The sequence below is a fragment of the Halyomorpha halys genome, unplaced genomic scaffold (genome assembly GCF_000696795.3).
Source record: "Halyomorpha halys isolate HHAL.00 unplaced genomic scaffold, Hhal_1.1 Scaffold349.1, whole genome shotgun sequence".
Lineage (NCBI taxonomy): Eukaryota > Metazoa > Arthropoda > Insecta > Hemiptera > Pentatomidae > Halyomorpha > Halyomorpha halys.
The window spans coordinates 528,555-545,644 of NW_027109825.1; the positions used below are offsets into that span (position 1 = coordinate 528,555).

The window sequence follows — 17,090 nt, forward strand, 5'->3', positions numbered from 1 at the left end:
TCTGGTATTGTTCCACGAGATCCAAACCAGAGGCCTCTCACGGTGAAAAACTCATTAACAAGCCTAACCCATTTGCTTCTAATATTTCTTCTTCAATTCGTGATAAATCCTCTTAGGCGTCTGAAAAGATGATGGCTCAGAAATCTGTTACTGTAGAAATGTTATTGCAGTTCTATCAATTAGGAGTTTTCCTCGTGACTGTATCATGCCATTGCAAAGTAACACACCACATTTGCGTGTTAGCTAAAATCTAAATGAGATAATGATTAGATTAAAAAAATATTTGTATACTAGAAAACAAAAATATAATTTGAAATAAAAAATATATATCACATTATCCATATGACACATTACAGAACCTAATGCAATAACTACCCACTCGGTGCCAAACAAGCTCCCACGACAGAGAACACGCAGGGCCCCCTGTACAGCCACGATGGCGCCTCCTCTAGCCGTGTTTAAACCAAGAAAATCCATTCTTCTACTAGTTCTAAATCGATAAATATATTATATCTTTTTCTTGTATACAAAAGTAATACTTTGAGTATAATGGTAGATATTTTAGGCACAGGTGTATAACTATTGATCATTTTTTTTAATTATGTCAAATACAACGGGGTAGTTTTTCAGCCTTATACACACTTCAAAAAGGTTTACGATTCTATTGACCGCCAGAAAGCTTATAATGTTTTAATTGAACAAGGAATATCAAAGAAGTTAGTAAATCTAGTACGGATATGCATGAACTAAACGTTTAATCGGTAATCATTCATCTAAGAAGTACGAGGTTTGGTTGGGTTTAAAACAAGGTGATCATTTATCACCTATTTTATTTAATCTATCCCAAGCATAGTACGACTTTATCTGTTGAATATTAATTTTTCTAATGTCTTTATCTTTTTAGAAATCTATTTATTCTTTTCCTAGTTTATGTCTATTCAGTTTTGTTACTAATAAACATGTGGGAGTGGATAGCTGATTGGTAAGGCACTGTACTACGAACTAGAAGACACAGGTTCGAATTCGCCTGTGGTATATAATTATTTTCCAGTTCACCGGTGTCCACCCAGCCTCACAAAGTGGGTAAAAATCCGGCAACCGTGATTCTGACTAAATGGCCTCTTTGCATAACCGTTGGTCTAGTAATAGAACTTCCTTACAAAGTACTTCACTCCCTAATCCTTCATAGATTTTGCTGTACAGATTTAATTTAATAATAATTTGGAAAGATTAATTATGTAAAATAAATAATATAAAAGGTAGTTTAATTTTTAAAATTCGTTATTTGATCTCTGTCAGACTATATCAATGAGGATAAGACACAACTGACATTAAAGACCAATTAATTGTACTCTGATTTACCAAGTTTAATCAAAATCATTTGATGGTGTTGGTTGATCGATTTTAAGGTAAAAGTGTAATATCCCGAATATTTCCTTTCCATATTACTTTTTGTTTTGAGCTAAACTGTTCACATGAAGGCGGCCATATTTTTATTTTTTTTATGATCCCATTCTTGGTCATTTCTGATAAGGGGGTTATCTACAGGTGACTAACATATTCTAACCATGGTGGGGGGAGTCAAATCTTTAATTTTATGGGACAGCAACTTAATGAAAAAAAACGGGGATACTATACAAATGCTATGCTATACAAACCCAGTATTCTGGGCACTGACACCGACAGGACTGTCCCAAAGGTGGCAGACACAGTCTAGACTGAGGACTGCTAACCCTATAGTGAGCCCCGTCACCATTAGACTGATACAGATTATTTTACCTTTTTCCTCGTATCCAATTCCTCAGAAAAAGATGTCCCATCAACATATTTTACAATCAACCCAATGCACTTATGGTACTTTGAAAAACACACATTTTGTGAGACTTGATTATCTGGATTCAGGGGACCTCTAAACGTAAAACTGGATTACGATTTTTTTCTCTATCGCTTATACTCCCCCTTACTACATACTCCTTGTATAGGTAAATAAAACGGGCGCGATGGCCTTGCGCGTTACTACGTGGGTCCCACAATGCTCGGTTTGGAACTTTGTGGGCTTGATTCTCACCCAGTTAATATTTATTACAAATAGTTGAGTGAAGGTTAAACAGCAGTGATTCGCATGCATCGTTTGCTGAAATAAACCCCAACATTGAATAAAAAGGATGTGTCAAATATCTAATGTCTCTCATTAAATAAATAATATTACTATAAATATAAACGAAGTATGGATTAAGGTCAAAACCAAGAAAATATGAGCCTAACCAGACTCCTTAATAAAATCCCGTTCAATTACTTAGATGAACAAAAGCACCTTAAATATGCTTTTATGGAATGCAAATGGACTACATAACCATCGAGACGAACTTGACATATTCCTCCATGAACATTTCATCGACATAGCACTACTTACTGAAACCCATTTCACTAAGCATTCTTACTTCTACATACGCGACTACATTACATATAGAACAGATCACCCTGACAACACATCCCACGCAGGTTCTTGTATCCTTATTCATAAATCTTTATCTCTCTCCTAACCAGACTCCTTAATGAAATCCCGTTCAATTTAACTAGATGAACAAAAGCACCTTAAATATACTTTTATGGAATGCAAATGGACTACACAACCACCGAGACGAACTTGACATATTCCTCCATGAACATTTCATCGACATAGCACTAATTACTGAAACCCATTTCACTAAGCATTCTTACTTCTACTTACTACATATAGAACAGATCACCCTGACAATACATCCCAAGCAGGTTCTTGTTGTCAGGGTGATCTGTTCTATATGTAATGCAGTCGCGTATATAGAAGTAAGAATGCTTTGTGAAATGGGTTTCAGTCAGAAGTGCTATGTCGATGAAATGATCATGGAGGAATATGCCAAGTTCGTCTCGGTGGTTGTGTAGTCCATTTGCATTCCATAAAAGTATATTTAAGGTGCTTTTGTTCATCTAGGTAAATTGAACGGGATTTCATTAAGGAGTCTGGTTAGGAATGAGATAAGAGGCTTGATTGTGTCTTGAAGATCACGAAGGAAGGAGGAAAGAATAGATGTTATTTCAGGTGCATTTTGGCTGTTTTGGGAATAGAAGGTTTGATCATGGACATGAGTGTAGGTTGGTCTAGGTAGGGATTGAACTCTTCTTTGGGTTGTTGACTTGGTTGGAACCTCGGTTACTGGAGGTTCGGGGAAAAGATTAACCGAAGAGGAAGTTTAGGATTCACCTTCATTTAAAAGTTAAATTGTAAAAAAGGAAAGTTATAAAAAATAAGATTTCTAACTTTTTTGTTTATTGGAAGAAACGTATTTTTTTAAAAATAAAATTTGTTTATATCCCGTTTTAAAAATGTTTATTATAGACTTCAAACCCTTTTTTTTATTATAAAAAAACAGAGTTTTTGTAAAATTCAAATATTTCAAAGTGTTGTAATACTTTTACGGGGAGTTTAATCCTAAATCTAGCAACTGCAATACATTGAGGGGTCTGCTAGTAGTATATAATGTTTCCTTGAATATATAATATTAATATAACATGCCTCCATTTTTTTCCCAGCTCCATATGCCAATAGTTTATTTTTCCAATGAAAGTTAAAATCCCAACCATATTTTCCTGTTCAAAATATTCCTTCTAAATTTTCCTCTTTAGTAGTTTCCATCTCCTTATAGCCCGATATTGCCCAATATTTCTGTCATTCAATTTTGCAGCAAATGACCAGCCATCGGTTAGTGGTGCTTAAGGTTTTATTAAGTTTCCCCGAGGGTAGGGTTGCGAAGGCGAAAAGGTGAAGCCCCACAGCGTTAATGAAACCTACGGGAATTCCTGCATCGACCTATTTCACGGGCTAGAACCTCCACCTCCGCCTCACCCCACAATACAATTTATCCTCAATCATATCAATTTTTTTTCGAGATTATTATTAGCAAAAAAATGAATTGATTTAATAATTTCAAATTAAATTATTTTAGGGAATCCCTAAAATGTTAATAAACACTGAACCAACGGGTAAACGTCCGAGGGGTAGACCGAAACATAGATGGGAGGATTGCGTTAAAACTGATTTAGTGAAATTGGGTTTGGAGGGGCATCACTAGAAGGATGTGTGCAGAGAGCGTTTGGTGGTATCGGCATCGAACCTTCGGGTTCGTTAGGCCTTTATTATTATTATTATTAATAATTTCAAAGAAGATACATTTTAAAGTGTAGAGGCCCTAAAATGGAACAGAAGATTTTCAGCCCTTATTTATATCAGTAATTTTATTTATACCCACCTTTTTTCCCTATATATTAGACGAATTAATGCAAATAACATATTTATAAGTAGTTTTAAAATTACTCCCTGATTTTTTGTTTGTTTTGTACGTATGAATGATATTTAGTTCTCATAATATTCATAGTAGCTTCTATTAATAACCAATACCACCAATCGTTCTCTACACACATTAGTCCAGTGACGCCCCTCCAAACCAAAATCTACTAGATCAGATTTGACGCAATCTACGTTTTGGGCTATCCTTCGGACGTTTACCAGTGGGCACAGTGTTAATTAACATTTTATGGATACATTCGTTACAAAGTCCTTCTGCGTTGTGTTAATTCATCTTTTCTCGGTACAAATATTTTACTTAATACTTTATTTTCTAAAATCTTAAGGCGCATCCATAAAGGACAATAAATTCTAACGTTTTTTTTACCGAAAGAGTTAGCTCTTGTGTATGGCTAACAGGGATTAACGTTCCCCCGACTTTCCGAATTCAGTACACTGCACACATAACACGACACAACAGTACTCAACACTCAATCCTGAAAGTAAACTTACATACAGTAATCACCCCAGAGTACCACGTTAAAGCAGCCCATAAAACATTGACTAGCACTCAGGTCCGGCAATATTGGTAATACCTGCAATCAAAAAGGGACTAAAAAATGAAAGACGTTGATGTCTTCCTCTGAGTAGAGCGGGACCAATCAGTCTTCTCCACGGTAGCCCAAGCAGGCTGGTGTTTCACCTCAGGTATTATCATAAAATGATAATGAGAAAAAAAAAAGAAAAAAAAAAGAACATGTTCTAATATGGTGGATAAATAACAAATGTGAGGTATCTGCACGGCTAATGGTCTCAGAAATAATTACGATACTATCACTCAGAGAGCAGTAGAATAATATTCATAACGATTCAATATTTTTTAACCATAATGGATATCTTGTATGTATATCTTTCCTGAGATGACCCATGGTTGGAGGGTATAACTCGGCCACTCCTCCTCCTAAATATTTGGTGGGCCAGTTGTCCGGAGGATACAGGGCCTCTAGGGGTTGGGCTATTCACTCACTTCGAGTATTATCGAATAAAGAAAGGAGAACGTGACAGCTCACGTCTAACAGCACTAAGGAGATAGAGAAAGAAGAAAAACAAAAAGGACAGAAGGTGCGAGCTAAGAAATTTCGACATTGAAAAATAACAAGCCTTTAACCTTGCCTTTATTTCTTCCCTATATCGTGTTTTTCTAGTTACCGTAGAACTTTTTTTTTTTTTATTTATTTATTGATATTTACAACTGTATAAAAAATGCAACAAGTAAATTTGATCATAATGATATAATGATATGATAGAGCATGTAGAGAAACTACCCAGTAATAGAACTCTAAAAACAGTTTACAATGTAAGGTCACGAGGCCATCTTCTTTTCAGGCGCCTCGGAGGATCGCCAGGAATGGAAGAGGAAGCAAGGTTAGAGACTAGTGGGTTTGGGTGGTTAGGGAGTATATTTATGGAAGGAATAATATCGGGTTCGTGCTAGATCGGTTACATAAGGAACATTTAGGTCTTTATGGATCGCACCGTAGAACTTGAATACGTAAACCTATCTACCTGTTCAAATTTATTTGCTCCTATATCTTTATCATCAGAATTTCTCGCGTTTCTCTTGCTAACCATATATTAAATATTATCTCCAAAAGAGATGAAAGCAAGCTGCTAGTGTTTGAAAGAAAAGTACTGCGTCGCATTTATGGAGCAGTGCGCTCAGGTAACGATTGGAGAAGGTGGAGTAATGCAGAACTAGCCGCCATACATAATGATATGGACGTAGTCAGGTTCATTAGAATACAACGTCTAAAATGGGCGGATCATTTAGCAAGGATGAGTGAGAGTAGCCCAACCAGCAAAATTATGCTGACGCGTCCAGAGGGAAAAAGAAGCGTTGGGAGACCTAGATTGTGCTGGATGGATAGTAGAGCTCTTCTTGAACTGGCTGACTGGAGAAGAGCTGCAAAAGAGAGAGAAACCAATGGGCGAGACTGATTGAGGAGGTCAAGACTCAGTGATGAGTTGTAGCGCCCATGTTGATGAAGTAGTAACCATTATCCGTATTTAAATGAAAAAATGAACCATATTGGTAAAAAAAAAAAATTTTTTTAATAAAGAAGTTTGACTTTAATTATACATTTTATTTCAAACAGTACTTATTTCAGTCCGAATTTGTTCAGTGATGTCACACTCTATAGTTACTATGGGACTAATATGCACTTTTGTACAATTTGGCGCATCTAAGGAGGTTGCTACGCGATAGGGTAGAGTCACCCCTGTTCTGAATAATTTTCAAATCTAAAGGAGCCTCTAAACTTTTACAAAACAATGTCAAATTCGCGCATTCGCAAGATTGTGTGTAGGTTATTTGAATTGACTAGTACAAGTTGAACTGATTTTGTGGTTTTTGGTCACAAATTAAAGGGCGCCTGTTCCACAGGTTTGCATTGTTTTAGAACTGCCAAACGGATAAATGTTTGTGTTCTCTTTTTTTAACTAATTGAGGAATTGCCCCAACCTTCGAATTCAACAATGAACTTTTGTTCATGATTGTATGTTTTAAAATATTATCAATTCGGTGTAAATCCATTGTTTCAAAAGTCGTTAATTAACTTTAGCAGTTTATTTGTTACTTAAAATAGCACAAATATATATTTATAAAAACATTATATGTTTTAGTAATTGAATTAACAAATTTCTAATTAAAATTCTAGAATCAAGGTTGAATTTATAGGTCATGTATTACTATTCATATGAATTTTTATTATCTAAGCCCTTCTTTACTGATATTTACGTTTACTTTGATTTAGCCTACCTTTATTTTCTTCCTATTTATAATGAAAATCGAATGTACTTGCCGACAAAAGTCAAAATAACATTAATGCGTTTGGACATCCATGTTTGTTGCTTCCTTTGTTTGCCAAGTATGTACAAGTCTTAGAATGGGTGTAATTCCAGCGTTTTGAAAACCTACTTCGAAATATTGCACAACTGTAGTAAAACGTTTTACTCAAAGAGTCACTAAAACTCATAATTAATATAACTAGGACAACACATGTCTAAAATCTTTGTTCCACACCCTGATATCCTTAATCCAATTCACCTTGAATGTATTGAAGCAGAACTAAATATTCCGCTCCAAATTCAGAAACATCCAGTGTCATTCAAAGATTACATACCCGCAAAGCTCCTAAACACGACCTAATAACACTCCACATCCTAAAACTTCTTCCTCGAAAAGTCATCTTATTCCTCCCCGTACTCCGTTCCATATATTTTCCTGATCCAAGGAAATTATCAATAGTCAAAATGATATCTAAGCCCCAAAAGCTGCCAGAATACCCATCATCCTATCTCTCTATTACCGATCATGGGGAAAATCCTTGAAAAACTCATTTTGAAACGCCTATACTCCATCTTGGATTCCAACTACATAATCCCAGACCACCAGTTTGGATTCTGAACATCCCACTCTTCTATCCAAGCAATGGCATCGTGTGGTTGATGCCTCGTCTTCATTGGAGCGCGGAATTTGTTGCGCGGAAGTCTTTTTCGATGTAGAACAGGCTTTTGATCGAGTTTGGCACCCGGGACTGCTTTAAAAACTAACTATGTATGCCGATGACACACGTGTGCTCGCAGTTAATAATACCCCTTTAATTGTATCCCCAACTCTTCAATCCCATATCAGAGCCCTCGAAGAATGTTGTCGTAATTGGAGGATTAAAATAAATCCCAACAAATCTCATCAAATTACTTAAACCTGCCGAATGCCCTAAAGTATACTTTAATAATGTTTCTATTACCCCTGTAGAACAGATTCGCTACCTTGGACTACTGCTGGACAAACAATTAACTTCCTCACAGTAGACTGAAAAGACAGGAAACTGCATGGCGATTTCGACTATTACAGCACTTACAAGACAAACGGTCTAAACTTTCACTTCATTACAAAAGACTGATCTACATGACAATAATAAGACCTATCAGGACATACGGAGTTGAGCTTTGGGGCTCCACTAAACCTTCGAATTCTTCTCATATTCAATCCTTACAATCCAAAATCCTTAATGCTCCTTACTTTGTCACAAATAAAATCATCCATAAAGACCTTAATGTTCTCTATGTACCCCATCTCAATAACCCTAACCAGATATCAGTCCTTCCAGTATAAGCTCCCTAACCACTGAAACTCATTAGTTTCTAACCTTGCTTCCTCTTTCATTGCGGACAATCCTCCGAGGCGTCTGAAAAGAAGATGGCCCCTAGACTTTATATTATAAAAATGTTTTTAGAGTGCTACCAATGGATTTCTCTATATGCTTCAATACCATTATGATATTGTTTCAAATTTACTTGATGTATTTTATGTACAGTAGTAAATATCAATAAATAAAGAAAAAAATATATAACTAAAATCTATTTTCTCAAATTGTAATCTGTGATTAACTGTCAACGTTTTGCCCATTCACAGATCAACTAGAGTGAAAACCACTCAGTCATATTAATGTAAATCAATACTGTCATTAGTACACATGTATACCTCCTGTACTGGAGATAGTACATACACTTGTTGATATGTTAACTGTTTACCGGTGATACATTACGTCTAGTATAGATATCGAGGGTCAATGTCTGAGTAGTGTATTGAGTAATTTTTAGTAAAATCTAGAAATACTATATATAATAAGTGTTGAAAGAAACAGTAAAAAAAGGTACTTCTACAGTTCGACGATTTGTAGGATGTTTTCATATATTTTTTTAAAACTTATATTTATTTATTAAATAAATCAAAACTTGTATCCTTTTTTGTCTCAACACTTTTTATTTTAACAGTCCAACGTTTCGGCCATTTTAGCCATCCTCAAGGACTTCTAAATATTTAACAGTTTATATTATATATTCATTTTTAACACTTAATTACTTAACTTAATTAATATTTAACACAGAATTACTTTTACTTAAAATTACTTAGCTTACTTAGTTAAGCTTAATAATAATATATATGACTCTCTAATAATTGACTCTTTAAATAGGTTTTTAACTTATAATTAATGAATGACCTGGGCAGAATAGCCTGCAAAAGTAATTCTAATATTAATGTGAGGAAGAATTTATAATTGAAGGTATTTTGTATTATTAGTGATAATGTTGTTGTTATAAGTGTTAAAAATGAATTGAGTATAAGCTGTTAAATATTTAGATGTCCTTGAGGATGGCTAAAATGGCCGCGAAACGTTGGACTGTTAAAATAAAAAGTGTTGAGACAAAAAAGGATACAAGTTTTGATTTATTTAATAAATAATTACCTTGTCTCAAGAAATTGAAATAAAATAAACTTATATTTATTTTTATGATCAATTGGTGTAGGGTAACCACACCAGTTAGTAAAAGAACCCGGTCGAAAAAAATTCTGTTATTTTACTTATATTTTTTAAAACTTTAATGAAAACTACATATACTTGTTAAAATGGATGAGTTTGTCAAGTATAGTAAGGGGAAAAATAAAATGGCGACTGTTTCAAACGTTAAACAAAATTAATTTTTCATTCTGAGGTCCATATCATTAAAACTACCTACAACACTAGTAAACCTTATAAAGTAATATATAATTATAGAATATCATTTAAAGTAGAGTAACATTTTTTTTTCTTCCAAGCCCCATGAGTTTGATATATAGGGGGTAGGTATCTATAGTGGATGATATTTCCCGTACTACATTTCAAATGCATTGTAAGAGGGGAATAAGGAAAGGGATGCGCCTGAAAGTTGGAAAATGGATTGAGTCTGTTGTCTGATGATGGTGATCATCAGATTTCGTAATGTCTATAGTCAGTAAGTTAGTAGTTCTCAATCGAGACTGAGTCTGTTTGTGTATGTCTGCCACCTTTGTGGCCGTCCTGTCGGTGTCAGTCCTGAGTAATGGCTCGTACAGTCAAAACATTTGATATGCCTCCTCGATATAAATTCTGGCACAGTCAGTAGTTTTTATGTCGTATATATGTGGTCCGTCTTTGCTCTTTAAAGTGAAGTATGTCCACTATACGTCTGAGTATACTGCTCTGCAACTGTTGGAGCCTCTTGGCCGTTAAGGTGCTAGGTTGTTCAGCATAGGTTACGGAGCACCTAGCAGGGCTGGCCTCTGCACACTTTTGTAGACCATTAATTTGAGGCGGGGTGAAAGATTAGTTTAAGTTAACAGGTGCTTAAGCCTGTAAGACTTGGTTCTGCCAATTTTCTTGTTCAGTGGCGAGCTTGTGTCAGGTGTCTATCAAGGGTGACTAAAGAGTATATTTGCTAAAATATGAGCTCTTGTAGTGCTGTTTACTTTCAAATTTGACGAGGTAAAGTTATTTAAAAAGTAACATTACATAAAATATATACTGAAAACAAATTTTGTGAATTTACTGTGGGTGAATCTGTATCTTAGAAATTATGAGACTTATAGATGTTATCTCTCAAATTAAAGCTAATTTAAAGTTATTTTCATAATATTTGCTAAAATTAATTGATTTCCAGTTCTTCGGACAAAATTTAATTTTTAAATTATGTGTTGTAGAACAGATTCGTTATCTTGGACTACATCTTGACAAACGACTAACCTGGAATCCTCACACAAGACTCAAAAGACAGGAAACTGCACGCAGATTCCGACTATTACAGCACATACTAGACAAACGGTCTATACTTCCAACTCATTACAAAAGACTGATCTACATGACAATAATAAGGCCCATCTGGACATACGGAATTGAGCTTTGGGGCTCAACTAAACCTTCGAATTCCTCTCGTATCCAATCCTTACAATCCAAAATCCTTCGTAAAATCCTCAATGCTCCTTATTTTGTTACTAATAAAACCATCCATAAAGACCTAAATGTTCCTTATGTAACCGATCTAGCCCGAACCCGATATTATTCCTTCCATAATAAACTCCCTAACCACCCAAACCCACTCGTTTCTAACCTTGCTTCCTCTTCCATTCCTGGCAATCCTCCGAGGCGCCTGAAAAGAAGATGGCCTCGTGACCTTATATTGTAAACTGTGTTTAGAGTTCTACTACTGGGTAGTTTCTCTACATCCTGTATCATATCATTGTGTCATTATGATCAAATTTACTGGTTGTATTTTTTTATACAGTTGTAAATATCAATAAATAAATAAAATAAAAAAAAAAATTATTTGTCGAGATTCAATGCGTAATTTTTTATAAAAACTGTTTACTTTGCATTTTTTTTTTATTTTAGAAGAAATTAATAGTGGGCAAAAAAACTCAAAACGTAGTTCTGATGTGACGATAAATAAAAGAGTGATAAAAAATCTTTTATTCCTGAACAAAACAAAACCCTTTTGAACTATTAAGTTGTAAGCGTAAATCTTATAATTGAAGTATTCAATTAAAATACAAAAATATGTTACGAAGTATAATGTTAGCTTAAATTAATTTATATTGCATTAAGAAATGTTGTAATTTCAGTCTTGAGAGTGGCTCCTGGTTGCCGAACATCGAGAATAGAGTAAACAATATAATAAACTTGTTACTTATTGGCTCATATTTCAACCTCATAAATACCATGGCACTAAAATAGTTATTTATAGCTTGCTCGTGGGACTGACGAATCGACGATTCGTCAATAAAAAATTTTTATTAAATTTTTTTAAAATATTTATTTATAGCTATTTATAACTGTACATTCAGTAAATCTGATTTCGGTTAAATTGGAGTGTTACAGGCGTGTAGAGAAACTACCCATTGGCAGCACTCTAAAGACGTTTTTTACATTAGCTGGTCTCGTGACCATCTTTTTTCAGGCGCCTCGTAGGATTGTCTAGAATGGAAGAGGATGCAAGGTTAGAAACTAGGGGGTTTGAATGGTTAGGAAGTTTATAATGGAAGGAATGATATCTGGTTCGGGCTAGATCGGTTCCATAGGGAACATTAAGGTCTTTATTTATTAAAATTAAAAATAATTTAAAATGTTGTAGTTATATAATTATGTAGTAAAATGTTAACCGGTTGTTGGATGTTGAGAGTTAATTCCCAATATTCAGATATTAATCCTTCATTTTTTTATATTATTTTTTTTCTTTATAATTTCTATAATTTCTTTATAATTCAATAATTATCTTTAATGAATTTTTGTACTTTTTCTCTGTGGGCAGAGGTATTTTTATTTTTTATGTGTATAAATTAAACATTTTAATGCCTTATTCCAAATGTGGTCAGCGACTATATCTCAGGAGAGGAAAATACAGGTGTGGCAAAATAATATTGGAAGAAGTATTGTGAATGTGAGGAAAAGGGACCGAATAAAAAATGCTTGGATCCAGAAAGTAACAGGATTCACTGACATACTGAAGATGACAAGACTGAGCAAATGGAAATGGGCAGGGCATCTCCTTCTGTGCAAAGATGACAGATGATCAAAAATTGCTACAGAATGGACTCCATATGACCTTCAAAGAAGAAGAGGTCCTCAAAAGAAAAGATGGATCGATATGTTCAAGAGGATGGCAGGACGCCTCTGGTGGAGAGCTGCTAGGGTTGTTTGGAAGAAGTGAAAATAACTCGCCTCCCAATAGGGCTGGCCACCCCGGGAAGTGCTGACTATTTCTCCCGAAAGGGAAGACTTATGCAGGAAAATGTAAAGAAAAGTGAAATATAAGTTAATGTTTTGTCAATTATTATATATATTTCTATCGTCTTTAAATGTTAATATTTATATTGTATTCTGCATAATTTAAATGTTTGCATAAATAAAAGGCTGCTTCATTTATTCATTCATTAAATATTTTAGTAACGTTTTGGCCCTTCACCTTTGCCCATTTTCGAAACTTTTTTCTTCTATACCCAGTAGCGTTATTAAAATCATTTAGTTTCATAAATATTACTCATATAGAAGTAACAAGGGTTAGTTATCAGTGTAGGACATTTTTTCTTTAATTTTTCATCTGCAATATATTAGTTAATGTTGGTAGTTTTTAAACAGAAAAATTCCTACTGTTAGAACTATATAAACTGATATGTTGTTTAATTCCTATTTTGGGCGATATTCATTTTTTAACGCTTTAATAAAGTAATTAGTATCCAAGTTAAGTCTTAAAATCCAGTTTATTATTTCTTTAAAAGTCTAACGTTTCAGTCAACCTGGCCATTACAAGGACAATCTATTAATTAACAGCTTTAATTATACATTCTTACCAATAAATTAACACCTTAAATTTAAATTTACACCTCAAATCCAACAATTTGAAAACTTTTTGCAGGCCATTCAGCTCAGGTTATAAATTTCTCTCAAATTACCTAATAAAACAATAAGGAATCACATTAATTTCTTAATAAGCTTGCCTTAGCTCAAATTTAATTACCTATTTTTTCACTTTTCGATTAAATTTTAAAACTGTTAATTACAGATTAACTCAACACTGTTATCACTTTCTTATCACACAATAGTTTTAACCTCCCTTACAATCAGGTCATGCATATAATTGATTTATTTTCTAACTGTATTTAAGTTTAAATTCTTATTTCTTTTATTATTAAAATTGATATCAAAATTATTAGCTAGTAGTAACATAAAATTTCATCATATTATTCATAAATTAATTTTGCTTGAAATTTCTGCTAGGTTCAAATTTCATGTGTATGTCTTAAAATTCAATGTATAATTAAAATGTGATATGTAAATAGACTGAAGTATTTTTCTTTTTAACATATTTTTTAAATTTATTTAGAAACAAATTAAAATTTTAAACATCCCCTTTTTTTAATCTTGTGTGGTTGTTAATTTTGATTTTCATTCATCATTCTCAACAAAGTTCACAATGAGACTACTATTGTTATTTCAGTGCACTCTGTTGGGTTTTAATTAACCCATTCATTAAAAAATGAAGGTCAATTTTTTATATGTTCAGTTTATTTAGCATTTAAATTTTCTGTCTTTGTTTTGAAGTTTATGGCATTATTTTAGTATTCAGTATGGGGAAGGTTACAAATATTGTGTTAAATTTTAACAAAGAAGGTTGACTGAATTTTTTAAAAAATTTAATTTTTAATTTAATGTGAAAAATTGTCTAATTATGAAATTAGACATAATATAAGAATTGCTTATTTCCTAATGTTTTAATGTCTCATAGGGTAATTTGTGGACGCATATTAATGACCTGGGCAGAATAGTCCGCATAAAGTTGTTTTTTAAATGATGTGGGTCTAATATTGTATTAAGGAATGAGAAATTATTAATAATATTGTTATTTGTTTAGAATTGTTAAAGATCATATGTGTAATACAAGCTGTTTGTAATAGATTGTCCTTGAGAATGGCCGAATTGGCCGAAACGTCAGACTTATAAAGGAATAAAAAATGTTTTAAGATTAAAATTTTATTTATTTAAACAACTTTAACCAGTCTCAACAAACTGTTAAGATTATAAAGAAAGGAAGAAAAATATTTGCATGTAAAAAAATCCGACATTTCATATGCATCAATCTTCTAGTTTCCAATGAAATATGTAAAAAAAACAAATTTAATATATAAAAATAGTTATTTAAATTCTTATTGTTGAATTTTTTTGCACCGTTTTTCCCATTATTTTCTATAATCCGAACACACCCTGCACCAATTAGTTGGTATTACCGCGATTGGATTGTACTTGCATGGCATACTATAGGATACTATTGGTGGGCGATCACAGGTGCAATATCTAGAATTGGCGTTTTGAATGGAGGCGGCGGTTGAATCGACCGGGTTGGCCTAGGCAGAACTCGTGACGCCTTCGGGAAGTTGATATTGATTGCCGAAGAGCAGGCTGGGAGATCGGTGCGCAGGCCCGCCTCTCCAGAACAGCCTGCCGAGTGGAGTTGCTGGATGTCTCCCGAGGACATAGCCTTCATTCCAGAGGTGAGCTACTAACTACTAAACCTAGGGCTACTGGAACTACTTCTACTAACCATAGAACACTTGTCCAAGAAGTTGTGTCTGTGTCGCTCATACAAGTTCGGCGATATGCGATATTCTTACTTGAAAATCGCTCTTATATTGCTTCTGATGTTTGTTATATTTTTAGTATTTTTGTATTATTCAGCCTGAGCCGTGTATAATATCCTGCAATTTCTGTATTTTTTTTTTTCTGTACAAGTATGTGTTTATGTGTGTTTATTTTTCCTATGTTCAGTTTACATTATGTTGAATATATTATATGTATCTCGTGATAGTCCCAATTTTATTATGTATTTATAATTATTAAATATATTTCGAACTAACCTGTGTATATTGCTAAGAAATAATTGAAATTGCCCCTGTTCCAGTTAAAATCGATATGGATATATGTTCTGTTTACGGTGCCATATGGTCACATTGGTATCAGTATCCTCCATTCCTTTTCGAGATATCTTGAGATATCCCTTACTTCCTTAGTTCCTTAATCATGAATCCACAGTATCTCGTTCTATCAGTTCCCATTACAAAGACTGAGCTATCGTCTAATCGATAAAGATGCAGTTTCTGTCTGATTGTCTATTTTAATTTTTCAACTCCATAGAACTGAAATTAAATCTATAATTCCCAAAGCTTTCAAAATAATTGATGCTTTCTTTATTTCATAAATTACTATAAATCAATTCAGTTTCTTCAAAATTCTTTCTTATATGAATTGTTAATCATTGCATAATATTTTCGTATGTGAAATTCACTTCTTCTCTTCCAAATAATTCTTAATTTCAAGTATATTTATTTAAAATATATTACCTAATATTATAAACATATGCTTATTTATTTATGTTTCATAAAGTTTATTATTATCCTTTATAGATTTAAAGAAAACTAAAGCAAAAAGATGTCTTCAGTAAAAGTAGCGGTAAGGGTTCGCCCATTCAACAACAGAGAAATATCCAGGGAGTGCAAATGTATCATCGAAATGGCTGGATATACCACAAGTAAGTCATTCCATGTCAAAATTATATTTATTATTTAATTGTTATTATATAAATATGTATAAAAAAAATATAAGTACATATATAAATTAATTATAAGATGTTAAGATAGTTTGTCTCTCAAATATTTTATGTATTTTTAATACATCATTTATAGGTTTAAAACTCTTTATAATCAAGCTAAAATTAAAAAGAAAATCAGGAAAACTTTTTTTTTTTTTATCGAAATATATATTTTCATGTTTGTGATTTTTTTCTACTGATATTATTTCATGAAGTATAAATAATAAAAAATACAAAATTCATTCATTTCATTGTCAAACCAAAAAATATTGTTTTATAAATTTTCAATATTTGCAAGATAATGATGTTTAATCAGAAAATTAAATGGCGAATTCCATTCATAAGAAAAATCTCTGATTAAAGTGTAAATTATTAATAAACATTTTGATATTTTGAGGAACAAAGCTTCCAAATTATTTATTACTATTCGCATTTTCATCTTCAGAATTTTTTATTAATATAAATTCACAGACTGACTGATAAACCTTTAATATTCCTCAATTTTTTTTTTTAATTATGGCAAAAGAAAAATATTTAATAAGTATGGATTAGAGAAACATATGTCAATCAAAAAATTTTTGAGGATTTGAATTTTAAATAGTCAAGAAATATTAATAAATAATGAGCATTTGAAAGCCTTATCATTGTTACAGTTGTTTAATCTTGAAGAATGTTACAGTCCAGAAGAATTTATTAGATTATGTAATATAAATTTTTCATTTGATATATTTAATTTTTTGTAAAAAACAAAACATTATTTTTTTATAATCTT

The 17,090-nt window shown here is 32.8% G+C and overlaps 1 protein-coding gene across 10 annotated transcripts in view; it reads left to right on the forward strand.

Annotated features, from left to right (window-relative positions):
• The window catches only part of unc-104 (kinesin family member unc-104), a 176,555-nt gene that overhangs the window by 54,717 nt on the left and 104,748 nt on the right, over nt 1-17,090 (forward strand). For 9 of the 10 annotated variants that reach the window (XM_067047981.1, XM_067047983.1, XM_067047982.1 and 6 more), the window contains exon 2: nt 16,134-16,258. In XM_067047981.1, coding sequence (XP_066904082.1) covers nt 16,159-16,258 — 100 coding nt within the window. In that variant the 5' untranslated portion in view covers nt 16,134-16,158. Of the gene's footprint in view, nt 1-15,145; nt 15,225-16,133; nt 16,259-17,090 lie in introns of those variants that run through there. The other variant, XM_014421936.2, reaches the window with a different exon arrangement.